At 45.6% G+C, this 26,723-nt stretch overlaps 1 protein-coding gene across 7 annotated transcripts in view; it reads left to right on the top strand.

The window, feature by feature from the left end:
• tlk1a (tousled-like kinase 1a) overlaps nt 1-26,723 on the top strand; it is a 267,230-nt gene that overhangs the window by 97,071 nt on the left and 143,436 nt on the right. For 6 of the 7 annotated variants that reach the window (XM_085986260.1, XM_085986258.1, XM_085986262.1 and 3 more), the window contains 2 exons: nt 18,971-19,080; nt 25,731-25,802. In XM_085986260.1, coding sequence (XP_085842386.1) covers nt 18,971-19,080; nt 25,731-25,802 — 182 coding nt within the window. Of the gene's footprint in view, nt 1-18,833; nt 18,885-18,970; nt 19,081-25,730; nt 25,803-26,723 lie in introns of all 7 variants that reach the window. The other variant, XM_085986263.1, reaches the window with a different exon arrangement.

The raw sequence follows: 26,723 nt of genomic DNA, 5'->3' as shown, positions 1-26,723 counted from the left end.
TAAATGAATATTTTGCTTCTGTCTTCACTATGGAGAAGGACGATGTAGGCATAGAAATCGGGCAGGGGGATTGTGATATACTTGAACAAATTAGCATTGAGAGGGAGGAGATACCAGCAGCTTTAGCGGGCTTAAAAGTGGGTAAATCCCCAGGCCCAGACAAGATGTATCCCAGGCTGTGCTGTGAGGCAAGGGAGAAGATTGCAGGGGCTTTGACACACATTTTCAGAACCTCTCTGGCCACAGGGGAGGTGCCAGAGGACTAGAGGACAGCTAACGTGGTATCATTAATCAAGAAGGGTAGTAAGGATAAACCAGGGAATTACAGACCAGTGACCCTAACATCAGTGGTAGGGAAATTATTGGAAAAAATTCTGAGGGACAGAATTAGTCTCCACTTGGAGAGGCAAGGATTAATCAAGGATAGTCAGCATGGCTTTGTTAGGGGGCGATCATGTCTAACCAATTTGATTGAATTTTTCGAGGGGGTGACTAGGTGTGTGGATGAGGGTAGTGCAGTTGATGTAGTCTACATGGACTTCAGTAAGGCTTTTGACAAAGTCCCACATGGGAGACTGGTCAAGAAGGTAAGAGCCCATGGGATCCAGGGCAATTTGGCACATTGGATCCAAAATTGGCTTGGTGGCAGGAGGCAGAGGGTGATGGTCAAAGGTTCTTTGTGACTGGAAGCCTGTGTCCAGTGGTGTACTGCAGGGATCGGTGCTGGGTCCTTTGCTGTTTGTAGTGTACATTAATGATTTAGATATGAATGTAGGGGGTATGATCAATAAGTTCGCAGATGACACGAAAATTGGTGGAGTGGTAAATAGTGAGGGGGGAAGCCTCAGGCTACAGGACGATAGAGACGGGTTGGTCAGATGGACAGAACAGTGGCAAATGGAATTTAACCCTGAAAAGTATGAGGTGATGCATTTTGGGAGGACTAAGAAGGCAAGGGAATACACAATGAATGGTAGGACCCTAGGAAGGACAGAGGATCAGGGGGACCTTGGTGTGCATGTACATAGATCCCTGAAGGCAGCAGGACAGGTAGATAAGGTGGTTAAAAAGGCATATGGGATACTTGCCTTCATTAGCTGAGGCATAGAATATAAGAGCTGGGAGGTTATGATGGAGCTGTACAAAACGCTAGTTAGGCCACAGCTGGAATACTGTGTGCAGTTCTGGTCGCCACACTATAGGAAGATGTGATTGCATTGGAGAGGGTGCAGAGGAGATTCACCAGGATGTTACCTGGGCTGGAGCGCTTCAGCTATGAAGAGAGATTGGACAGGCTGGGGTTGTTTTCCTTAGAGCAGAGAAGGCTGAGGGGGGACCTGATTGAGGTGTACAAAATTATGAGGGGCATAGATAGAAAGGAACTTTTCCCCTGAGTAGAGGGGTCAATAACCAGGGGGCATAGTTTCAAGGTAAGGGGCAGGAGGTTTAGAGGAGAGTTGAGGAAAACCTTTTTCACCCAGAGGGTGGTTGGAATCTGGAACTCACTGCCTGAAAGGGTGGTAGAGACAGGAACCCTCCCAACATTCAAGAAGCATTTAGATGAGCACTTGAAACGCCATAGCATACAAGGCTATGGACCAAGTGCTGGAAAGTGGGATTAGAATAGACTGGGCTTGATGGCTGGCGCAGACACGATTGGCCGAAGGTCTTCTTTCTGTGCTGTATAACTCTATGGCCTAGAAATTTGGCTGGTAGCGCCAGCGATTAGCGCCTAAAGAGCCTGAGAATTGGGGCGTTACCCAATTTTCGGGCGGGCGCAGTGAATATAGCGCCACCTCCCATATTGAGTATCCTTTTAGCGCCGGCGCTAACTCTCTGCGCGCACCCGCGGGCGCAGGCAGATCATGACGTCATTTCAGTGTGCAACGCCTTTTTGGCGCCCCGGACCGGATATTCGGTGGCGCCTGGAACCTTTGCGCCTAGCGCTGTTAGTGACAGTTTGATGGAACGTTACCAGGCCCTTCTCGTAGTCGGGGGGCGCTATTTAAAGGGGACAGCTCTAATATAAAAGCTGCAGCCACTTGGCCTGTTCTTTGTGATCGTTGCTGGAGAGAGTTGGTGAGCTACTGTGGAGCAGATTTTTTTGGAATTTAGCCTTAGAATACTTGGGACCTTCAAACCTGTCCGGAGCAGTTGGAGCGCTGCACCTAACAGCGTTTTGACCGACTGGCATCGGAATGGGAGCTGCTTTGGAGGGCAACGTCCTCATGGTCGGACACTGTGAAGGGGGGTGCAGAGAGGGCCAGGATTGGCCAGAAGGAGGGGGGCAATGGAGGTCGGCCAATCAGAGGGTACGCTGCAAGGGTATTCAGGCAGCAGGTGCCATACCTTGCAATGTCGGAGGAGCAGTGTGTGCGAAGGCTCCGATTCGGGAAGGAGGTTGTAGCTGAGCTGTGCCACCTGCTTGCTCAGGATCTGCAGCCGCGTCTACGGTGCAGGACCTCTCTGTTGGTGTCCATTAAAGTGACTGTTGCCCTCAATTTCTATGCCACCGGATCCTTTCAGTCAGCCACTGGGGACATTGCGAATATCTCTCAGTTTGCAGTTCATTGTTGAGCCGGCAAGTTACAGCTGCCCTTTATAGACGAAGGCGTCAATTCATCACCTTCCCTCTGAGCCTGGGGAAGCAGGCGGAGCGCGCGCAGGGCTTCGCTGCTATTGCGGACTTCCCCATGGTGCAGGGGGCGATTGATTGCACACGTGGCTTTGCGGGCGCCATTACTGAATCCTGAGGACTTCTGCAACCGCAAGGGGTTCCACTCCCTCAATGTGCAGCTGGTCTGTGACCACCGCCAAATGATCATGGCAGTCAACGCCCAATTCCCAGGGAGCAGCCACGATGCCTTCATCCTGCGGCAGACCTCAGTTTGTGACCTTTTTGAGGGGCCGGCTCGCCCGCGAGGCTGGCTTCTTGGGGACAAGGGCTATCCTCTCTGCCCATGGCTCATGACACCACTCCGTTTGGCTGCCACCCCAGCAGAAGAGCTGTACAACAGCAGCCATCAGGCGACCAGGAACATTGTAGAGCACACTATTGGTGTGCTCAAACAACGTTTCCGCTGTCTGGACCATTCGGGGGGGAGCCCTGCAGTACTCGCCGGAGCAAGTGGGTCACATCGTTGTCGTCTGCTGCATGCTCCACAACTTGGCGATTCGACGCACCCAGCCAGTGCCAGCTGTCCCTCAAGGTCCAGCAGAGCAGGCGGACGAGGAGGAGGAGGAGGACGAGCATGCGGACGAGGAGGAGGAAGATGGGAGGGCTCCTGAAAGTGGAAGGGCCATCTGTCAGAGGCTCATCAGGACTCTGTTCCAGGCCCCTCTGGCGGAATGATGGGTGTCATTCGTCCTGCGCACTTCGGATCTTTGAAAGGCTCTGAGGGCCAGCATGACTCGAAATAGTAACGTGTACCATTGCAAATTAAAACTTTTCTTTATTGTCACAAAAGTCCTTCCTTCCAGCATAACAACGTCATGTCAACAGAAACCATAACTAACAAAATAACAGTTAACTCTTCGGCAAAGCCGCAAAACTAAACAAACCATTTCCAACAATCACGACAGGTGAGGGAGTCCTTCTACTGCTGGCCTCTTGATGGAGAACGACTTCTCTTTCGCGGTCGGCCCCTTCCCTCCCTGTTGCTCCTACGTAATTGAACCCCAGTGGCAGGGTCAAGGCTGGGGGACGCCTGCTGACTGTGGAAGCGCAGAAGCCCCTGAGGGATGGCCTGGCCGACCTCTGGTCTTGGAGGGTGCGGACGCAGGCTGCTTGATCTGAGCATGGCTGGAAGCAGTGTGCCCTGCAGGTGGTGGCAGCTGCACTGCAGATGTACCAGCGGTGGCATGAGCAATGGTCACCTGCCGAGAGAGGACACCTGCACCATGGTCGGATGACACACTGGCTCTCTGAGGGGACCGGTTCGGCTCAACCGCCACAATCGCCTGCTCCACTGATTCCTGGCCTTGTATGGTACTGGAAGGGCCCGAGGTGATCCTAGCTGATGCAGATAGGGTGGCTGCAGTGAGAGTTCGCGTTGCCTCAATCTGGGTGTGGACGAGGCCAGCAAGTGACTGCGTGGCAGCAGTGAGGACCTGTGTGGCAGGTGCCAGTGCTTCGGAGAAGCCCTGGACAGTTCTTTCCATTGCTTCGGACAAGGCCGGAGCAGTCCGTTCCACTGCCTCGGACAAGCCCTGGACAGACCTTACCAGGGATTGTCCGAAGCTCTGAACAGTCCTTTCCATAGCAGCCTCGAAGCCCTGGACAGTCCTCTCTATTGCTGCTCCAAAGTCCAACACACTCTTTGCCAGTGTTTCTATCGACTGAGGCATCCTCCCCACTGCAGCCATCAGCTCAGTGTGCCTGAGCCGGGCCTGGGTGCTCATTTCAGCCAGGCTACGCACCTCCTCTGCACTCTGTGCAGCAGTCAGCACTCCCTGGCTTGCCCTCCGGGGAGCCGGTGGTCGAACTTGCCTACCCACCTCGCGTTGCTGCATCCCGCTTGTTCCGGCAACTGGCTCATCAGCAGAGCCCCTCCCCTCCCCTCCAGGGAACTACTATCCCCAGTCTGCAGATGTGTACGCTCCCCTGAAGTTGGAACGGATGTTCCGGCTTCCTCCTGATCCTCGCCTCCGGAGGCACTGGCACTGGCAGCTTCAGGGCGCAGATCCCAAGTTGGTGATGCAGCATCTGAAAGCAGGGAGGTGGAAGAGTGGCTTTAGCAAAAGGTCAGGTTGGCGGCAAGGCTCTGACATGGCTGCACACTGAGAAAGCATGCTGGCGGGGGGACCAAGTGGAGGGAGACAGCTGAAAAAGGTGAGAGCCTTACCCTCACTGTCGAGAATGGGGTCGGCAGCTGCAGTGGTAACAGGACCACTCGGACGTTCTCCAAGAATCTGGTGCACTCTCTCCTCGAGATCCGTGAGAGTGACCACTTGTGGAGGTCCGCCACCGGTTCGACGCTGGTCCTTGCGGATCGTCGCCAGCTTGGACTGCAGGGGAAAGAAGGGGAAGTTCTGTTACATGATGCCTTGAGAGATTATCTCATGCCCCCCATGGTGCAAGAGCCTTTACATGATGCCTTGAGTCAAATGTCCATGTGTGTGCCCAGAAAGGGCCATGGGTGCTTGCTGACAGATGGCCATTGGGGCATCATGGCAACAGGGTGCGCGAAGTCAGGTGCAGATGGAGGGAATCAGAAGTTTGCATAAACAACACTCACCCTAACGACCCGAGTGAGGTCGTTGAATTTCTTCCTGCACTGAACAGGGCTCCTGGTCGCCATGCTGCTGGAGTTGACCCTCTGAGAAACATCCCTCCAAGCTCGGCGGTAATCCTTTAGATTCGGCCTCCTGCCATTGTCAGGATACAGAACTTCTCGACGGCGCTCCACTGCGGACACCAACTCCTCCAGAGCCTCAGTGCTGAAGCGCTCTGCTCTCTCTCACCTTCTCCAGCCTGACCAAGTTTTTTGCGCCAGAGAAGGAAGAGCGCCGATTCTGAGGCCTACAGGGCGTTGAGTATGGAAGCTGAGGCTGACTGACCCACCCCTTTTAAGAGCCGGCCGGCGCCTGGAAGTCTCGTGGTTATCGGTAATTGAGATCACCTGCGCTGCGCCCGTCCGCGCCGATATTGGGTAGCGCCGGAAGTTTTGCGCCTTAGGAGGCCCATGCAACGTCTGAATTCACGCCTCAATCCCCTTTGGGGCCGATGCAACCCAATATCGCGCCAGGCGGCGATAAGTTTCATCTGGCTATAAACTTTGCGCAGCACCAGTTCTAACGCCTCAAGCGGGGCGATACCCAATTTCTAGGCCTATGACTCTAAGATAGCAAGGTGCTTCACAAGAGCGTAATCCAGTCAGTCCCATTCTCCCGCTCTATCTCCGTAGCCCTGCAAGTTTATTTCCCTCAAGTACCTATTCAGTCTCCGCTTCCACCACTTCCGTCGGCAACAAGTTCCAGGTCCTCACCACTCACTGCGTAAAAAAGTTTTTCCTTTCATCCCCCCCCTGTATCTCTAAAGGTTCAGCATAATTTCTCTGCTTTTGTACTCAATACCTCTATTTATGAAGCCCAAGATCCCATATGCTTTGCTAACCACTCTCAATATGTCCTGCCACCTTCAGGGACTTATGCACGTTAACTCCCAGGTCCCTCTGTCCCTGCACACTCTTTAAAACTGTGCCATTAAGTGTATATTGCCCCTCTCTGTTCCTTCTGCCAAAATGCATCACCTCACACTTCTCTATTAAATTCTATCTGCCACTTGTCTTCCCATTCTGCTAGCCTTTCTATGTCCTGTTGCAGTCAATTGGTATCATCTTCTTCACTGTTTGCCACACCCCCAAATTTGTTGTCATCGGCAAATTTAGAAATTTTACTCTGTATTCCAGCCCCAGCACTGACCCTTGGGGAACACCAGTGTCTACCAGCCTCCAGTCTGGAAAAACAGCCATTTACCACAGCTCGCTGTTTTCTATCCTTAAGCCAATTCCTTATCCAAGCTGCCACTGACCCACCTATTCCATGAGCCTCAATTTTGTTAACCAGCCTTCTATGTGGTACTTTGTCAAACGCTTTCCTAAAATCCATGTAGACAACATCCATTGCATTCCCTTCATCAATCCTCCCTGTAAACGTAACCTGACTTTTACAAATCCGTGTTGGCTCTCCTTAATTAGCTCAAACCTCTCCAAATGCCCGTTAATTTTTTCCTTGATTATTGTCTCTCAAACTTTACCCACCACTGCTGTTAAATTGACCGGCCTGTAGTTACAAGAATTGTCTGTACACCCTTTCTTGAACAACGGTGTCACATTTGCCACTTTCCAATCCTCAGGCACCTCCCCCGCATCTAGGGAAGATTGGAAAATTATGGCAAGCCCTTCTGCTATCTCCTCCCCCATTTCCCTTGTCAACCTGGGATGCAAGCCATCTGGACCAGGTGACTAATCCACTCCAAGCATACCCAGCCTTTCTAGTACATCCTGTCTTATCAATTTTCACCCCTTCCATTGCTTCTACCGGTATTTTGTCAGCATTCACCTCCTTAGTAAACACCGATACAAAGTACTCCTTATTCTAGCTTTGCCCTGCGCCTCTAAGCATATATCACCATCTTTGTCCCTAATGGGCCCCACCCCGCCTCTTACTACCCGCTTATTGTTTACATGTCGGTAGAAGATTTTTGGGTTCCTTTTTACGTTAACCGCCATTCTACTCTCATTCTCTCTTTGCTAATCTTATTTTCATCTTCACATCCCCTCTCAACATATTGTATTTGGTCTGTTTCTCCCTTGAAGAATTCACCTGACATGCATCATACACCCTCTTTTTTGCTTCATCATCTTTATCTCCCTCGTCATCCAAGGAGCACTTGCTTTGGTTCCCTTACCCTTCCCTCTTGTTGGAATGTACCTAGCCTGTAATTGGAACATCTCCTCCTTAAAGATCACCCATTGTCCTGTTACAGTTTTTCCTGTCAGTCTTTGGTTCCATTTTAACCTGGCTAGATCCTTTTGCATCCCATTGAAGTTAGCCCTATTCCAGTTTAGAAGTTCCACTCTAGATTGTTCCTTGCTCCTCTCCATTGCTAATCTGAATCTTATGATCCGATGATCACTCGTACCCAAGTGTTCTCCCACAGACACTTGGTCGACCTGGCCCACCTCATTCCCCAGCACCAGATCCAGCAATGCCTCCTTCCTAATTGGGCCAAGAACATACTGGTCAAGGAAATTCTCCTGAACACATTTCAGAAATTCCTCCCCCCCCCCCCCCCCTCCTTTCCCTTTACCCGAGCATTATCCCAATCGATATTTGGGTAATTAAAGCCCCCCAATATCACCACTCTATAGCTCTTGCATATCTCTGCGATTTCCCTACAGATTTGCTCCTCTACCTCCCTCTCACTATTACCCCAATAGCGTGATCATATCCTTTTTGCTCCTCAACTCTAACCAAATGGATTCTGTCCTTGCCCCCTTAAGAACATCCTCTCTTTCCAACACTACAATGTCTTCCTTAATCAGCACTGCCACCCCACCTCTTTTTACCTTGCCTATCTTTTCTGAACACCTTGTACCCTTGAATATTAAGTGCCTAGTCCTCGCCATTTTAAAGCCACGTTTCTGTTATTGCCACTACATCATATTGCCACACGGCTAATTGTGCTTGTAGCTCACCAACCTTATTCACCACACTTTGTGCGTTTACGTACGTACATTCTAAACCCATCTTTGAATATTTCGTAGTCTTTCTTAGTCTGTTCCTATCTAATATGGTACTACTTCTGCCTCTAGTACTATCCAACACACTCACTGTTTTATGCACCTTATTCCTCTTTTCTACTCCTATATGCTGGTGCCCATCCCCCTGCCAAGCTAGTTTGAACCCTCCCCAACAGCACTAGCAACCCCCCGCCCCCCCCCCCCCCGGCGAGAATATTGATCTCTGCTCTGTTGAGGTATAACCCGTCCGGCTTGTACAGGTCCCACCTTCCCCAGAAATGGTCCCAATGCCTCAGCAACCTAAAGCCCTCCTAGCACCATCTCTCCAGCCACGCTTTCATATGTTCTATCCTCCTATTCCTGTACTCACTAGCACGTGGCACCGGGAGTAATCTGGAGATTACTACCTTTTTGAGGTCCTGCTTTTTAATCTCTCCTAGCTCCTAGGTTATGCCAATGTTTCAAACCGTATAGTCTGGCAAAGACAGTGGCTGGGGAGGAGGTTAGAGTCAGTTACGAGGGTGTAGAGTTTAGCTGGAGGAAATTATGGTTCTTCAAAGCTGTCATTCAAAGAATGGTGAAGATCCTTATGGCACACTCTAGGGGTCATTGACATCCAAGGTAAATGTGGGAAATTCATTTTATTCTGACATGCATCTTACTTTTTCAGTGATGCAGTGCCACATTGATACTTTCCATTATACTGGTACAATTTTATGGTCCTAATTCTGTCCATTGAATATCAGGTTTTTTTTGACCCAATGGTATGAATTGAAACCAACTCAAATCCTCAACATGAGATTCTTTTAATATATTTTAGAATCCTGTTTGAGGCATCCTGGAAGCTGATTGTAAAATGCATGCAAAATATAGTGGATCTGATTAATTTTCCTTAGTATTTTTGTTGCAGGTAAAGTTTTGAGACAATGGCCCTGAAATTAGGATCAGGAGCTTGCCGTGCGTGCAAGCCCCCGATATGCACTCGCCCTGCGCGCCGACATCTGAAGCCCGGGCCTGCTTGCATTTCCTGTCACTGGCCCGGTTCCTGATCCAGCGGCGTAGTTAGTGCGATGTGCCGGCTGGGATCAGGTGAGCACTGTGCAGCCAATCAGGGGAGGGAAACTCATGAGTTTGACAGTAAGAACTGTCAAACTCATGAAAAGTATGGGCTGCCAAAACACTACTTAAACTTTAAATAACATTTTAAAAAACATCCCACTGATTATATTAACTATAAATAAGTTTAAAAAAATGTTTTAAACAATTAATCAATTTTTTGAAAAAAATAATTTTTAAAAAATAGGGTCTAAAACTAAACTTACCTTACTGTAAATTCTTTAAAAAATAATAAACCTGTGATTAAAAAAAATTCTAAATTGTACTAAAAGCCCACTTACCTGTAAAACAAAGTACTTGCGCCTGGTTTTTCCACGCGTAATAACCGGAGGCCTTTACACTCGGGCAACTCTTGGCGGCGGGGGGGGGGGGAAAGGAATTTCACTGCGCACACGCTGCCTGTGCAGTCGCACGCGTTCTGCCTCTTAACCCCTTGGGTCAGAGGACAGGAAATGCCGGTTTTCAGCGCATGCGCTGTGCATTGCTGAAAACCGGCAATTCCTCCGGTCACACGCGTGAGTACCCCGTCCGTACTCGCGCGTTGTGACAGGAATTACTGGGCCATTGCTGATGGGGGAAAAATGCTGTAAGCGATAATAGTAGCTGTGTGTGCTTTGATGCAATTGAAGCAAATGGGTATGATCTGATCGCCATTACAGAGACGTGGTTGCAAGGCGACCAGGGCTGGGAAATGAATATTCCAGGGTATATCATCATTCGGAAGGATAGAAAGAAAGGAAAGGGAGGTGGGGTGGCTTTGTTGGTAAAAGATGGGATCAGTGCAGTGGTGAGAAGTGATATTGGCTCAGAAGATCAAGATGTAGAATCGGTTTGGGTGGAGATAAAAAAATAATAAGGGAGAAAAAGTCTCTGGTTGGTGTAGTCTACAGGCCCCTGAATAGTAGCAATGCTGTTGGACAGAGTATAAATCAACAAATAATGGAGGCCTGTAAAAAAGGTACGGTAATAATCATGGGTGATTTTAATCTCCATATTGATTGGACAAATCAAATTGGCCATGGTAGCCTGGAGGAGGAGTTCATAGAGTGCATCCGGGATGGTTTCCTAGAACCAACCAGGCAGCAGGCTATCTTGGATCTGGTACTATGTAATGAGGCAGAATTAATAAGTGATCTCATCGTAAAGGATCCTCTAGGAAAGAGTGATCATTAGCATGGTTGAATGTCAAATTCAGTTGGAGGGTGAGAAAGTTGTATCCCAAACTAGCGTCCTGATCTTAAACAAAGGCAATTATAATGGCATGAGGGCATAACTGGCTAAAGTGGACTGGAAAAACAAATTAAAGGGTAAGAAAGTTGAAATGCAGTGGCGGTGTAGAGATTCACGTATCTCTGGTAAACAGGATCAAGTGCAAACCAATATGGTGGGTATATTGTGTTTAATCAGAGTTTAGGACGGAATGTAACACACTAGTAATACAGCAAAAACATACGACCGTGACAAACAGCTGATATCAGACCCGGTCGAACAGACGACTGGCATGTGTAAACAGTTTTCTCTCTCTCTCTCTCTCTCTCGCCTTTGATGGTGAGCATGGGATCACTCTTAAAAGAGCGTTCGACCAGCTGTTCAGCTCTCCCTTTCACCGTCTGTGTTGGGGTGTCACTTTTTATTCTCTTTTTAGGGGTGGGCCTGAGGCCAAGTTATTGACGAGACCATTTAACCTATAGAGATTCCTCAAATGACAGCTTAAGTTCTTTGTCTTGGTGTTTGGATGAAAGCCCTCCCCAAAAGAAGGTCTCATTACTTCATCCTTGTTTTTACATTTTGAAGGTTCCTCCATTGGAATCCAGCTTATCTCTTTTTACTCTCTTCCCCCTTAATCCAGCAAGTACAAGGCCCCAGTCGGAGCTGTCACACATTAACCAGTCGCTATCTCACCATTCTGACCTTCACAAGTAAGGTCTATGATACACTCCCTTTTCCTGCTGTGAACGTTTCTCTCGGACCTTTTACATTCCCATGAATTATGGTTTTGCGTTGCTTTCAGTGTTCAATAGCTGTTGCTTTATACTTTTTTTTCCCTTTCAAAAATACATAGCCCAAGCAGCTGCAAGTTGCTATGTACATTTTTATGCACCCCTAGTTTCTAACAGCAGACATTTAAGGAGATATTTCATAACTCTCAACAAAAATATATTCCAATGAGAAAGAAAGATTTTAAGAGAATGGAACACCATCCGTGGCTAACTAAGGAAGTAAAGGATGGTATCAAATTGAAAACTAAGGCATACAATGTTGCCAAGATTGGTGGGAGACCAGAGGATTGGGAAATTTTTAAAAACCAGTAAAGGACAACTTAAAAAAAAAAGAGAGAGGATGAATTATGAGAGTAAACTGGCAAGAAACATTAAAACAGATAGTAAGAGCTTCTACAAGTATATTAAAAGGAAGAGGGTAGCTAAAGTAAACGTTGGTCCCTTAGAGGATGAGACTGTGGAATTAATAATGGGGAACGGGAAAATGGCAGAGACTCTGAACAAATATTTTGCATCTGTCTTCACTGTAGAAGACACTAACAACATCCCAATAATGGATAATCAAGGGGCCACAGGGAGTGGGGAACTAAAGACAATCACTATCACTAAGGAAATAGTACTCGGTAAAATAATGGGACTAAAAGACGACAAGTCCCCTGGACCAGATGGCCTGCATCCTAGGTCTTAAAAGAAGTGGATGCATTGGTTGCAAGATACCAAAATTCCCTGGACTCTGGAGAGGTCCCAGCGGATTGGAAAACCGCTAATGTAACACCCCTATTTAAGAAAGGAGGGAGACAGAAAGCAGGAAACTAGACCAGTTAGCCTAACATCTGTCGTTGGGAAAATGCTGGAGTCCTTCATTAAGGAAGCAGTAGCAGGGCACTTAGAAAAACATACTGCAGTCAAACAGAGTCAGCATGGTTTTAGGAAAGGGAAAGCATGTTTAACAAATTTGCTGGAGTTCCTTGAGGGTGTAACAAGCAGGGTGGACAAAGGTGAGCCAGTGGATGTGGTGTATTTGGATTTCCAGAAGGCATTCAATAAGGTGCCACATAAAAGGTTACTGCATAAGATAAGAGCTCATGGAGTTGGGGGTAATATATTAGCATGGATACAGAATTGGCTAACTAACAGAAAGCAGAGAGTCGGGATAAATGGGTAATTTTCTGGTTGGCAAACGATAACTGGTGGGATGCCACAAGGATTGGTGCTGGGCCCCAACTATTTACAATCTACATTAATGACTTGGATGAAGGGATTGAGTGTAATGTAGCCAAGTTTGCGGATGATACAAAGATGGGTGGGAAAGCAAGTTGTGCAGAGGACTCAAAGAATCTGCAAAGGGATATAGACAGGCTAGGTGAGTGGGCAAACATTTGGCAGATGGAGTATAATGTGGCAAAGTGCGAGGTTATCCACTTTGACAGGAAAAATAAAAAAGCAAACTATTATTTAAATGGAGAGAGATTACAAAATGCTACAGTTCAGAGGGACCTGGGGGTCCTTGTGCATGAAACACAAAGTTAGCAAGCAGGAACAGCAAGTAATCAAAAAGACAAATGGAATGTTGGCCTTTATTTCAAGGGGGTTGGAGTATAAAAACAGGGAAGTCCTGCTACAACTGTACAGGGTATTGGTGAGACCACACCTTGAGTACTGCGTACAGTTTTGCTCTCCTTATTTAAGGAAGGATATACTTGCATTGGATGCAATTCAGAGACAATTCACTAGGTTAATTCCAGTGATGAGGGGTTTGACTTATGAGGAAAGGTTGAGCAGGCTGGGCCTATACTCATTGGAATTTAGAAGAATGAGAGGTGATCTTATCGAAACATATAAGATACTGAGGGGGCTCGACAAGGTAGATGCAGAGAGGATGTTTCCCCTTATGGGGAAATCTAGAACTCGGGGGCACAGTCTCCGAATAAAGGGTCGTCCTTTTAGAACTGAGATGAGGAGGAACTTCTCTGAGGATTGTAAATTTGTAGAATTCTCTGCCACAGAGAGCTGTGGAGGCTGGGTCATTAAATGCAATTAAAGTGTAGATGGAGAAATTTTTGCAAGATAAGAGTGTGAAGGGTTATGGGGAGCGGGCTGGGTAGTGGCTTTGAGCCCTAGATCAGCCATGATCTTATTGAACGGCGGTGAAGCTCGAGGGGCCAAGTGGCCTATTCCTGCTCCTATTTCTTATGTGCTTAAGAGTTCTGTTGTACATAAAGCCAACCTCTTTTCATTCTTGCCCCTTCCCCCACCAATTTTTTGACTCCAGTATCATGAGAAGGAGACCTTGAACCTGGCACTGTCCTCCATTAGGCAACTTGGAGATAATGTGAACCACATGTGCTTAATTATTGCTACACAAGTGGCACGATTATGATTTTTAGTATTGACATCACTGCAGACCATACTAAAATATTCTTTATTATGATTTAATGCACTGTAATAGAAAACATTTAAATTCTAGTTTGGGAAAATGTCACTCGGTGATTTCACGGAAAGTTCCTATTTTTTGCCTTGTATAATTAGTAAAATTTTGTATATAAGCACATAAGAATTAGGAGCAGGAGTAAGCCATACAGTCCCTTGAACCTGCTCCACCATTCAATAAGATCATGGCTAATCTTCTATCTCAACTCCGTCATCCTGCATTATCTCCATATTCTTCGATTCCCTTAATATCCAAAAATCTATCGATCTCTGTCTTAAATATACTCAATGACTGAGCCTCCACAGCCCTCTGGGGTAGAGAATGCCAAAGATTCACCACCCTCTGAGTGAAGAAATTTCTCCTCATCTCCGTCCTAAATGGCCGACCCCTTATTCTGAGACTATGACCCCTGGTTCTAGACTCCCCAGCCAAGGGAAACATCCTCCCTGCATCTACCCTGTCAAAGCCCTGTAAGAATTTTGTTTCAATGAGATCACTCCTCATTCATCTAAACTCTAGAGAATATAGGCCAAGTCTACTCCACCTCTCCTCCATAGGACAGTTTCACCCCCCCCCACCCCGTCCCCCAATCCCAGGTATCAGTCTGTTGAATGTTTGTTGCACTCCCTCTGGCAAGTATCTCCTTCCTTAGGTAAGGAGACCAGAACTATACACACTACTCCAGGTGTGGTCTCACCAGGGCCCTATATAATTGCAGTAAGACATCTTTACTCTTGTACTCAAATCCTCTTGTAATAAAGACCTCTTGTAATAAAGGCCAACACACCATTTGCTTTCCGAATTGCTTGCTGTACCTGCATGTTAACTTTCAGTGATTTGTGTACAAGGACACCCAGGTCCCTCTGAACACCAACATTTCCCAATCTCTCAGCATTTAAAAAATACTCTGCTTTTCTATTTTTCCTACTAAAGTGGATAACTTCACCTTGCTCCATATTATATTCCATTTGCCATGTTCTTGCCCACTCACTTAGCCTGTCCATATCCACCTTGAAGCCTCTTTGCATCTTCCTCACAGCTTACATTCCAACCTAGCTTTGTATCATCAGCAAACTTGGATATATTACATATGGTCCCCTCATCCAAATCATTGATGTAGATTGTGAACAGCTGAGGTCCAAGCACTGATCCTTACGGTACCCCACTAGTTGCAGCCTGCCAACCCAAAAATGACCCGTTTATTCCTGCTCTGTTTTCTGTCTGTTAACCAATCCTTAATCCATGCTAGTATATTACCCCCAATCCCATGAGCCCTAATTCTGTTTCATTACCTCTTGTGTGGCACCTTTAATTGAATGCCTTCTGAAAATCCAAATACACCACATCTTATCTATTCTGCTAGTTACAACCTCAAAAAACTCTTCCAGATTTGTCAAACACGATTTCCCTTTCATAAATCCGTGTTGACTCTGCCCAATCCTATTATTTTCTAAGTGCCCTGTTACCACGTCCTTAATAATAGATTCTAGCATTTTCCCTATGACTGATGTCAGGCTAACTGGTCTGTAGTTCCCCGTTTTCTCTCTCCCTCCTTTCTTAAATAGTGGGGTTACATTTGCTACCTTCCTATCCGCGGGAACCGTTCTAGAATCTATGGAATTTTGAAAGATGGCAACCAATGCATCGACTATCTCTATAGGCACCTCTTTGAAAACCCTAAGATGTAGGCCATCGGGTCCAGGGGATTTATTGGCTTTCAGTCCCATTAATTTCTCCAGCACTTTTTTTTACTAATATCTTTCAGTTCCTCATTCTCGCTAGACCCTTGGTTGTCCACTATTTCCGGTAAGTTTTTTGCGTCTACTTCTGTGAAGACAAAGTCTGTTATTTCCTTATTTCCCATTATAATTTCTCCTGTCTCAGCCTGTAAGGGACCCACATTTACTTTCCCTAATCTTTTCCTTTTTACATACCTATAGAAGCTTTTACAGTCTTTTTATGTCTCTCGCTAGTTTACTCTCACTCTATTTTCCCTTTTCTTTATCAATTTCTTGGTCCTCCTTTACTGAATTCTAAAATCCTCCCAATCCTCAAGCTTACTACTCTTTATGGCAACATTATAATCCTCTTCCTTTGATCTAAAATTGTCTGCCGCGTTTCCTACATTGCAACAGTGACTACACTTCAGAAAAAAGTACTTAATTGGCTGTAAAGTGTTTTGGGACGTCCGGTGGCCATGAAAGGCGCTATATAAATGCAAGTCTTTTTATTCATTCTTTAAATGCGAGCTATTGCTTGTCTATCGTCATACCTTTTTAATGTAGTTTCCCAATCTACCTTGGCCAACTCTCCCCGCATACCTACATAGTTTGTTTTGTTTAGATTTAAGACCCTAGTTTCGATTTAACTAAATCACTTTCAGAGTCGATTTATAAAATTCTATCATATTATGATCTCAGTCTTCAATGGCCAACCTCTTCTCCTGAGACTATGCCCCCTTTTTCTAGACTCTCCAGCCAGGGGAAACAATCTCTCAGCATTTATCCTGTTAACCCCCCTCAGAATCTTATGTTTCAATGAGATCACCTCTCATTTTTCTAAACGCCAGAGAGTATAGGCTCAATCTCTCCTCACAGGACATACCTCTCATCCCAGGGATCAATCTAGTGAACCTTCGTTGCACTGCCTCTAAGGCAAGTATATCCTTCCTTAGATAAGGAGACCAAAACTGCACAGTACTCCAAGTGAGGTCTCACCAAAGCTCTGGACAATTGTAGCAAGACTTCCTTACCCTTGTACTCAAATCCCCTTGTAATAAAGGCCAACATGCCATTTGCCTTCCTAATTGCTTGCTGTACCTGCATGCTAACTCTTAAAGTGTATAACCTCACATTTCCCACATTATATTCCATCTGCTCACTTAACCTGTCTATATCCCTTTGTAGGCTTTTTGTGTCCTCATATCTTTGATTATCAGATAAAATTGATGTAAAGAACATGTCACATTTCAGGATTCATGTAGTATTTAATGAAATGGCCTATTCTCATGGTGGAATTTGTAGTAGACTTAATCTGTTCTGCTACTACAGTTTAAGTACAGTATGGAATTATCTGCTATTTTTTAAATTGTGCATGTACACTGAAACATTTTGTCCGTAAACCTTTTTGTGAAGTAGAAATTTGGGTTGAATAATTTTTAAAGCTGTTGACTTTGGTAGCTGACATCAGTGTTGAAGGAGCACCATGATAAGGGTCAGTTTTAAAAACAATAACTTGCATTTATATAGCACCTTTTAATATAGTAATATGTACCAAGGCACTTCACAGGAGCGTTGGAGCGTTATCAAACAAAATTTGACACTGAGCCACGTAATGAAATATTGGGACAGGTGAACAAACACTTGGCCAAAGAGGTAGGTTTTGCGGAGAAGTTTAGGGAGGGAATTCCAGAGATTGGGGCCTAGGCAGGTGAAAGCACGGCCGCCATTGGCGTAGCAATGAAAATTGGGGATGTGCAAGAGGCCAGAGTTGAAGGAGCGCAGTTATCTTGGAGAGTTGTAGGGTTGGAGGAGGTTACAGAGATAGGGAGGGGTGAAACCATGGAGGGATTTGAAAACTGATAATTTCAAAATCAAGGTATAGTAGGACCAGAAGCCAATGTAGGTCAGCGAGCACAGGAGTGATGGGTGAATGGGACTTGGTGTGAGTTAGGATATGGGAAGTGGAGTTTTGGATGAGCTCAAGTTTATGGAGGGTGGAAAATGGAAGTCTGGCCAAGAGAGCATTGGAATAGTCAGTCTAGAAGTGACAAAGGCATGGATGAGTGTTTGAGCAGCAGATGAACTGAGGCAGGGCTGGAGGCGGGTGATGTTTCGGAGGTGGCAGTAGGCGGTTTTGGTGATGGAGCAGATACGTGGTCAAATTGGATGTCAAGCAACGTTCCCCCTAAGCTGCATGGCCGCGCAGCCCGGGACTGGATTTTCTAATGTTAAATTTAGCACATACACGAAACTGTGAATGCGCCGCGCAGCCTCTTAACGCGCACCCAAAAAAAAATTAGGGGGAACATTGACGCCAAGGTTGATTCAGCCTTGGACAGTGGAGAGGGATGGAGTAGGTGTCGAGGGAATAGAGTTTGTGGCAGGGACCAAAGACAGTAGCTTTAGTCTTCCCAATATTTAGTCAGAGAAAATTTCTGCTCATCCAGTACTGGATGTCGGACAAGCAGCGTGACAAATTGGAGACAGTAGAGGGCTTGAGAGGTGGAGGTAAGTTAGAGCTCTTTGCCCCATTCTTTTTTTATTAAATGTGTTGTGATTTAATGTTAGAAGTTGTAATGAACTCCATATGTTAATTTGCAACTTCTGAAAATGATTGCTGAATCGTGAATCCTAAATCTTGTGTGTACATGAGCAAAGTTTTGCATTGGGAGAACCTATAAATTCACAAGTGCAAAGGTCAGTTGTTTGTTTTGTGTGCCTTTATTTTTCTCTTCCCTTCAAACCGAAGTAATAATCTACATTTATGATAGAAAATTTTAACTGGCTTATTTCCACTTTGTGACCGAGCCCACTGACTGACCCGGATGAGGAATCATTGTTTTGTTCAGTTGTGTAGTCTGTTTCGTAGTAGCTCTACCTGGTGTGAACATTCAAGATTGTGGCTAGCTGTGCATGGGACCTGCAGTCTGGTTCATGACTGTAATATTATGTACAAACTTTAAAAAAAAATTACGTGCACAATTGATGGGATGGTAAAGAGAGGGTGCTTAATGCACATGTACGGCCCAAATACTAGCCTCTGATGATCGATCAAAAGGTAAAATTGTGATCTTATCATTTTAGGTTTCAAATAAAATATGAGGGACAGGAAGAGATGAGCAATGTTTTTTATCTTGTACTTATTCCGTTAACTACTTTTCTGTAGACATGTACTTCTGGTCAGTTGTGAATTATTACCAACTGCGGAGAAGTAGTGAGGGGAGGAAAATTGGGGTGTGGCTAAAATAGCTTAGTAATTCACCCAAATTATTTATAATTGCACCCTTCTAATTTTTTGGTTGTTTCTGTTTGGTTAAAGGATCTTATCCCAATACCTAAAATATTTTCTGTTGTGAAGCAAGACTCAAAGGTTTGTTTGCTAAACATTTAACAGTACTGATAGAAAAGTTTTTTTTATTAAGCAAAGTAATTTAACCTAATGTGTTTTATTTAAAGGTGCAATGGAAGAACTTCATAGCCTGGATCCTCGACGGCAAGAGTTACTGGAGGCAAGGTTTACAGGTGGTGTGAGTACTGGGAGTGGAAGTGGAAGCACAGGAGCTAAAGTAAGTCTGGTTTAGTTCATAAGTTTGTTTGGGGGAGAGTATTTAGGGACAAAATGTGCAATCTGTTTAATTTGGGAAAATGCCTTTGTCTCCATGATTTAAGAACATAAGAAATAGGAGCAGGAGTAGGCCAATCGGCCCCTCGAGCCTGCTCCGCCACTCAATAAGATCATGGCTGATCTGTTCCTAACTGCCAATCCACTATCACAGAACCATCTCCTGCATCTAACAGAATTAGACACACGAAATAGGAGCAGGATCAGGCTACACGGCCCCTGGGCCCGCTCCGCTACCCACAGGGTCATGACCGATCCGAACCTAGACTCATGTCCAAATTCCTGCCCGCTCCCCGTAACCCTTAATTCCCTTTACTTATAGGAAACTGTCTATTTCTGTTTTAAATTTATGTAATGATGCAGCTTCTACAGTTTTTTGGGGCAGCATATTCCATGGACCTACCACCCTCTGAGTGAAGTAGTTCCTCCTCATCTCAGTTTTGAAAGAGCAGCCCCTTATTCTAAGACTATGCCCCCTAGTTCTAGTTTCACCCATCATCTGGAACATCTTCCCTGCATCCACCCGATCCAACCCCTTCACAATCTTATTGTTTCAATAAGATCGCCTCTCATTCTTCTGAACTCCAATGAGTAGAGTCCCAATCTACTCAACCTCTCCTCATGTGTCCATCCTCTCATTCCCGGGATTAACCGAGTGAACCTTCTTTCACAGAATCACAGAAACCCCACAGTGCAGATAGAGGCCATTTCGGCCCATCGAGCCTGCACCGACACATATCCCACCCGATCCCCGTAACCCCTACACCAACACATATCCCACCCTATCCCCGTAACCCCACGTATTTTAATCCCCCTAACACTAAGGGTTACTGACTCGAGAGCAAGTATGTCCTTTCTTAAGTATGGACACCAAAACTGTACGCAGTATTCCAGGTGCGGTCTCACCAATACCTTGTACAACTGAAGCAATACCTCCCTATTTTTATATTCTATCCCCCTAGCAATGAAAGCCAACATTCCATTGGCCTTCTTAATCACTTGCTGCACCTGCATACTAACCTTTTGAGTTTCGTGCACCAGGACCCCCAGATCCCTTTGTACTTCAGTACTTTCCAGTTTCTTGCCATTAAGATAATAACTTGCTCTACGATTTTTCCTGCCAAAGTGCATAACCTCACACTTTCCAGTATTGTATTCCATCTGCCAAATCCCTGCCCACTTACTTAGCCTGTCTATGTTCCCTTGAAGGTTTTTTATGTCCTCCTCACTCACTACTTTCCCCCCCCATCTTAGTATCATCTGCAAACTTTGATATGTTACACTTGGTCCCCTCCTCCAAATCGTTAATATAGATTGTAAAGAGTTGGGGACCCAGCACTGACCCCTGCGGAACACCACTAGTTACTGATTGCCAGTCTGAGAATGAACCATTTATCCCAATTCGCTGCCTTCTGTTAGATAGCCAATCCTCTATCCATGCCAGAATATTACCCCCAATCCCGTGATTTTTTATCTTAAGCAATAATCTTTTGTGTGGCACCTTGTCAAATGCCTTTTGGAAGTCTAAATACACTACGTCCACTGGTTCCCCTTTGTCCACCCTATATGTTACTTCCTCAAAGAACTGCTGCAAATTTGTCAAACATGACTTCCCCTTCATAAAACCATGCTGACTTTGTCCTATTAAATTATGATTATCCAAATGTCCTGTTACTGTCTCCTTAATAATGGACTCCAAAATTTTACCTACCACAGATGTTAGGCTAACCGGTCTATAGTTTCCAGCCTTCTGTCTACTGCCCTTTTTAAATAAGGGTGTTACATTAGCAGTTTTCCAGTCTGCCGGGACCATTGCCGAGTCCAGGGAGTTTTGGAAAATTATTACCAATGCATCCACAATCCCTACCGCCACTTCCCTCAAGACCCTAGGATGTAAGCCATCAGGTCCAGGTGATTTATCCGCCTTGAGTCCCATTATTTTACCGAGTACCACTTCCTTAGTGATTTTGATCGTGTTTAGCTCCTTCCCCCCCCCCCCCCCCTTTAGCCCCCTGTTTCTCCAGTGTTGGGATATTCTTAGTGTCTTCTACTGTAAAGACTGATGTAAAATATTCATTCAGTGTTTTTGCCATCTCCATATTTCCCACCATTAATTTCCCGGTCTCATCCTCTAAGGGACCAACATTTACTTTAGCCACCCTTTTTCTTTTTATATAACTATAAAAACTCTTACTATCTGTTTTTATATTTTTTGCTAATTTACTTTCATAATCTATCTTCCCTTTCTTAATCAATCTTTTTGTTATTTTTTGCTGTCTTTTAAAGTTTTCCCAATCCTCTATCCTCCCACTAGATTTGGCTACCTTATATGCCCTTGTTTTTAGTCGAATACTATCCTTAATTTCTTTACTTAGCCACGGATGGCTGTCTTTTCTTTTACACCCTTTTCTTCTCAGTGGAATATATATTTTTTGGAAGTTGTAAAATAACTCCTTAAATGTACACCACTGATCATGTATCGTCTTACCCTTTCATCTATTTTCCCAGTCCACTCTACTCAATTCCGCTCTCATACCTTCATAGTCTCCTTTATTCAAGCTTAGCACGCTTGTTTCAGATCCAACCTTCTCACCCTCTAATTGAATATGGAATTCAACCATGTTATGGTCACTCATTCCAAGGGGATCCTTTACTAGGCCATTTTTAATTAATCCTGTCTCGTTACACAGGACCAGATCTAAGGTTGCTTGCCCCCTGGTCGGTTCAGTTACATACTGCTCAAGAAACCCATCCCTAATACACTCAATGAACTCATCCTCAAGGCAGCCCTGCCCAATTTGATTTGTCCAATTAATATGATAGTTAAAATCCCCCATAATTATAGATGTTCCCTTATTACAAGCCTCAACTATTTCCTGATTGATACTCCGTCCAACAGAGTTGCCACAGTTCGGAGGCCTATAGACTACGCCCACTAGTGTTTTTTTTCCCCTTATTATTCCTTACCTCCACCCAAACTGTTTCATTGTCCTGATCTTTTGACCCAATATCATTTCTCTGTATTACAGTGATTCCTTCCTTTATTAACATAGCCACCCCACCTCCCCTTCCTTCCTGCCTGTCCTTCCTGATCGTTAAATAACCTGGTATGTTTAATTCCCAGGCATTGTCACCCTGCAGCCATGTTTCTGTAATGGCCACAAGATCATACCCATATGTAGTTATTTGTGCCATTAACTCATCTATTTTGTACGAATGCTACGTGCATTCAGATAGAGAACTTTCAAAGATGTTTTGTGACACTTAGTTCCTGCTTTTGCCCTTTTTATTACTTTACCTTTTACTCCACACCTTCTGCCCCTTCCTGACATGCTCTGGTTTTTAATTTCCCCACTGCTACCTAAGTCTATGACATTCTCTGTTGTCATTTGTATTATTTGCTCTCTCGGAACCTCCCCCCCCCACTAGTTAGTTTAAAGCCCTCTCTACAGCCCTAGTTATATGATCCGCCAGGACTCTAGTCCCAGCACTGGCCAAGTGAAGCCCGTCCCAACAGAACAGTTCCCTCCTGCCCCAGTACTGGTGCCAGTGTCCCAGGAAGCAAAACCCATTTCTCCCACACCAGTCTTTGAGCCACGCATTTAACCCTTGTGGTTCTGCTTTTTAATTTGGCCCCTAGCTGCTCAAACTCCCTCAGCAGAACCTCCTTCCTTGTCCTATCTATGTCGTTGGTACCAACATGGACCACGACAACTGGATCCTCCCCCTCCCACTCCAAGTTTCTCTCCAGTCCAGAGGAGATGTCCTTAACCCTGGCACCGGGCAGGCGACACAGCCTTCGGGACTCTCGCTCTCGGCTGCAGAGAACTCTCTCTATCCCCCTAACGATACTATCCCCTACCACTACAACATTTCTTTTAACTCCCCCCACTTGAATGGCCCCCCGCTCCACGGTGCTGTGGCCAGGTTGCTCATCCTCCCCGCAGTCCCTGTTCCCATCCTCACAGGGAGTAAGAGCCTCGAACCTGTTGGACAAGTGCAAGGGCTGCGGCTCCTCCAACACTACCTCCTGGATCCCCGTACCTGCCTCACTTCTAGTCACACCATCCTGACCCTGGCCACGGACTACATCTGAATTAATTAATCTAATTGGTGTGACTACCTCGTGATACACAGAGTCCAGGTAACTCTCCCCCTCCCTGATGTGTCTGTGTTTGAAGCTCGGACTCCAGCTCTTCAACACGGAGCCGGAATTCCTCGAGCAGCCAACACTTACTGCAAATGTGATCACCGTGAGCATCAATGGTGTCCACCAGCTCCCACATATTGCAGCAGCAACACATCGCCTGATCTCCCATTCTATGTAATTAATTAAATTTATTAATATTATTCTTAAATACCCTCTGCCTCGATTCTAGATGGTGAATATCACACCTTAGAAACTATAAACCAAGGAGATTTAAGCTTAAAAAGGGAGAAATACTTACCAACCAATCACTTACCCGCTTTGTGGTGACGTCACACCTTGAATACTTTTTACCCCTCTCCTTCCCTGAGATTGGAGATTGGTACGCCTACCTGAGCCTCTGGGGCCTCTTGTCGTCGCTCTGCCGCTCAGCTCCGCCTCCACCCGCTGCCGATGCCGCACTGGGGCCTACCTGAGCCTCTGGGGCCTCTTGTAGTCGCTCTGCCGCTCAGCTCCGCCTCCACCCGCTGCCGATGCCGCACTGGGGCCTACCTGAGCCTCTGGGGCCTCTTGTAGTCGCTCTGCCGCTCAGCTCCGCCTCCACCCGCTGCCGATGCCGCACTGGGGCCTACCTGAGCCTCTGGGGCCTCTTGTAGTCGCTCTGCCGCTCAGCTCCACCTCCACCCACTGCCGATGCCGCACTGGGGCCTACCTGAGCCTCTGGGGCCTCTTGTAGTCGCTCTGCCGCTCAGCTCCGCCTCCACCCGCTGCCGATGCCGCACTGGGGCCTACCTGAGCCTCTGGGGCCTCTTGTAGTCGCTCTGCCGCTCAGCTCCGCCTCCACCCGCTGCCGATGCCGCACTGGGGCCTACCTGAGCCTCTGGGGCCTCTTGTAGTCGCTCTGCCGCTCAGCTCCGCCTCCACCCGCTGCCGATGCCGCACTGGGGCCTACCTGAGCCTCTGGGGCCTCTTGTAGTCGCTCTGCCGCTCAGCTCCGCCTCCACCCGCTGCCGATGCCGCACTGGGGCCTACCTGAGCCTCTGGGGCCTCTTGTAGTCGCTCTGCCGCTCAGCTCCGCCTCCACCCGCTGCCGATGCCGATTTAATTTTATATTTAACGTAATGAGCTATTTTTCCCCAAAGAAACCTCGGGCATAAACCATGGCTTTGTAAAGAAAACAATCATTTATTCTATACTAGAAAATCAACATTAGAATTAAACAACATCTTTGACTCATGCTCGATTAGAATTGCTTTAAAAACAATTTTTTTTTAAACACCTTCTGACTTCCCAATATGCATACCCTTTTGGAAAACAAAAGTCTTTCTTAGACTAACCCCTTAATGAAAGTTTATATACGGTTGGCTCAGGCTTGTCGAAGCCCTCTAGATATCTTGATGGTCACAGGTTGTGGTGTCATAGTTTTCTCTCTTCAGGTCAGCCATTCCAGAAGAAGCTGTAAGCCTGCATCCAAGTAGAAAGGAGTGAGGTAGCCCAGAGCAGAGAGGAAACGCCCTACCCTTACATGGGGTTTTCAGTCCTTTTAATTTTGAACCACACCACCTGGAACGGTTGCTTACCAACAGTAGGCTTCTTCAAGTACAACCTCAGGATTGATTGACACTCCATTTGTTTTCTTTCAGTGTCATTTATGTAGCCAAGTTAAATAGATCTCCAGCTGTTCTGGAGCCAGGTTCTGCAAGTTGCTATGGTGATCTGTTCTTCTCTCTGTCTTTTACCAGGTGTAATTTAACAGTTCTTTTTATCTCAGCCTGTGTGGAGCCGATTTTCCATTTACAGGAAACTCTTTTTTATCTGGCACCGACGGGACCGTCATGGTGCCGGTTGATCAAAAGGTCCGGATTACAGAGAGGTATACTTACCAAGGTACGAGAGCCCCGTACATGGTCACAGGTGCAGGAGCCCCGGTTACACGGCCACAGGTGCAGGAACCCCGGTTACACGACCACAGGTGCAGGAACCCCGGTTACACGACCACAGATCCAGGAACCCCGGTTACACGGCCACTAATATAAAGTAAAACTTACCTGAACCTACTCCTGAATTTTGCCGGTTAAGAGCGGTTTCTGGATATTTAGGTGCCGGTTAAAAGAGAGTTTCCTCTATGTAACTTTTATTTATCATATGTATTTTTACTATAGTGTGTAGAGATATCCGCATATTTCTAAACACCATAAGTAATAATTCCAGTTTAATGTCAAGAGATGAATGTGATAAACTTCTGACCACAAATTTGGTAACCATATCAGCCATTAAAACTAGTAAAAGACTAAAAAGTATACAAAGTTATGTGATCAGAACTCAAAGTAAAAAAAAAAAATAATCAAAATATGCATAACTGGGTAAATGAAGATATATCTGCCTTTTGTAATTCTCATTTTAAATCCTGATTTCCACAAATTTTTGCTGTTTACTTTTCAAAACAGGCTTTAACAAATAATGAATGTTCCAACCACAGTTTTGGAAGTCTTGGATCACTAAGTGACAAAGAGTCAGAGGTACGTATGGAGTTTAATTTTAGTTATACTTTTTCTTAGTTTAGAAGATACTACACTTATGGTTTGTGGGATTGGAATTCACTTTTAACTTTGAAAGGTGGCATTGCACTATGCTTATTAATCAAAATACTGTTCTAATATCAAACAGGAAAATAACTGAAAATAATATCTTCCAATCTAGAGAGAAGTACTTCAGTTAGGTTCCTTTAGTGCTTTAATTATCTAATTATAGTTTATTCAGATGGTTTTGTATTCATGGCACTCTGTGATACTTAACAGTAAAATATTTTTATATGGTTTAATTTTGCAATATATCACATGATTTAGTACCACCTTGCTTGTCTCCTCTTGTGTATATATCTCTCTGGTTCCTCATTGTTCTGTTTTTGGTTCTTTTTACTTTACAATATTTGTCTTTTCTTCTGTTCTCCATTATATGATTCATAATCACCTAAACCTGAACAGATTTGGAGAATTGTGTTGACAAATACCCAGGTTTGAATTGGGTCCTCCAGGCAACTCAACCACAAGGGCTTTTGTACAGTCCAAGTGCCCCTCTGTTTTACTCCTAATATTTATAAATCCACAGGCAGAAGAGTTTTTTGTTTACTAGACTGCTTTCTTTAATATATCTTCTCTGCCTCCCAATAAAGCATAGCCTGCCCATTCTCCATTAGCTTCTCTTTAGGTCTGATGAGATGGAGTAGCAGGCAGAAAAGCTTTGAATTTGACAACTAAGAACTGGAAGCAGGAATTCCCATGTACCACAGACCAGCAAAATTAAGTTCTTGGCGCACTCTCAAAGACAGTCCTTCTCTTTGTGTCCTTGACAGTACTCCCTGGCGTTGATTCTGTGGTACTAATCTATTGTAGCACCATCTTGGAACAATTCTTTGTGCTGCCCAGTACCCCCATCTCTGA

Source organism: Somniosus microcephalus, chromosome 4 (assembly GCF_052327205.1).
Source record: "Somniosus microcephalus isolate GS21.2 chromosome 4, FLI_Smic_1.0, whole genome shotgun sequence".
NCBI lineage: Eukaryota > Metazoa > Chordata > Chondrichthyes > Squaliformes > Somniosidae > Somniosus > Somniosus microcephalus.
This window is presented reverse-complemented; position numbering and strand designations above follow the sequence as displayed.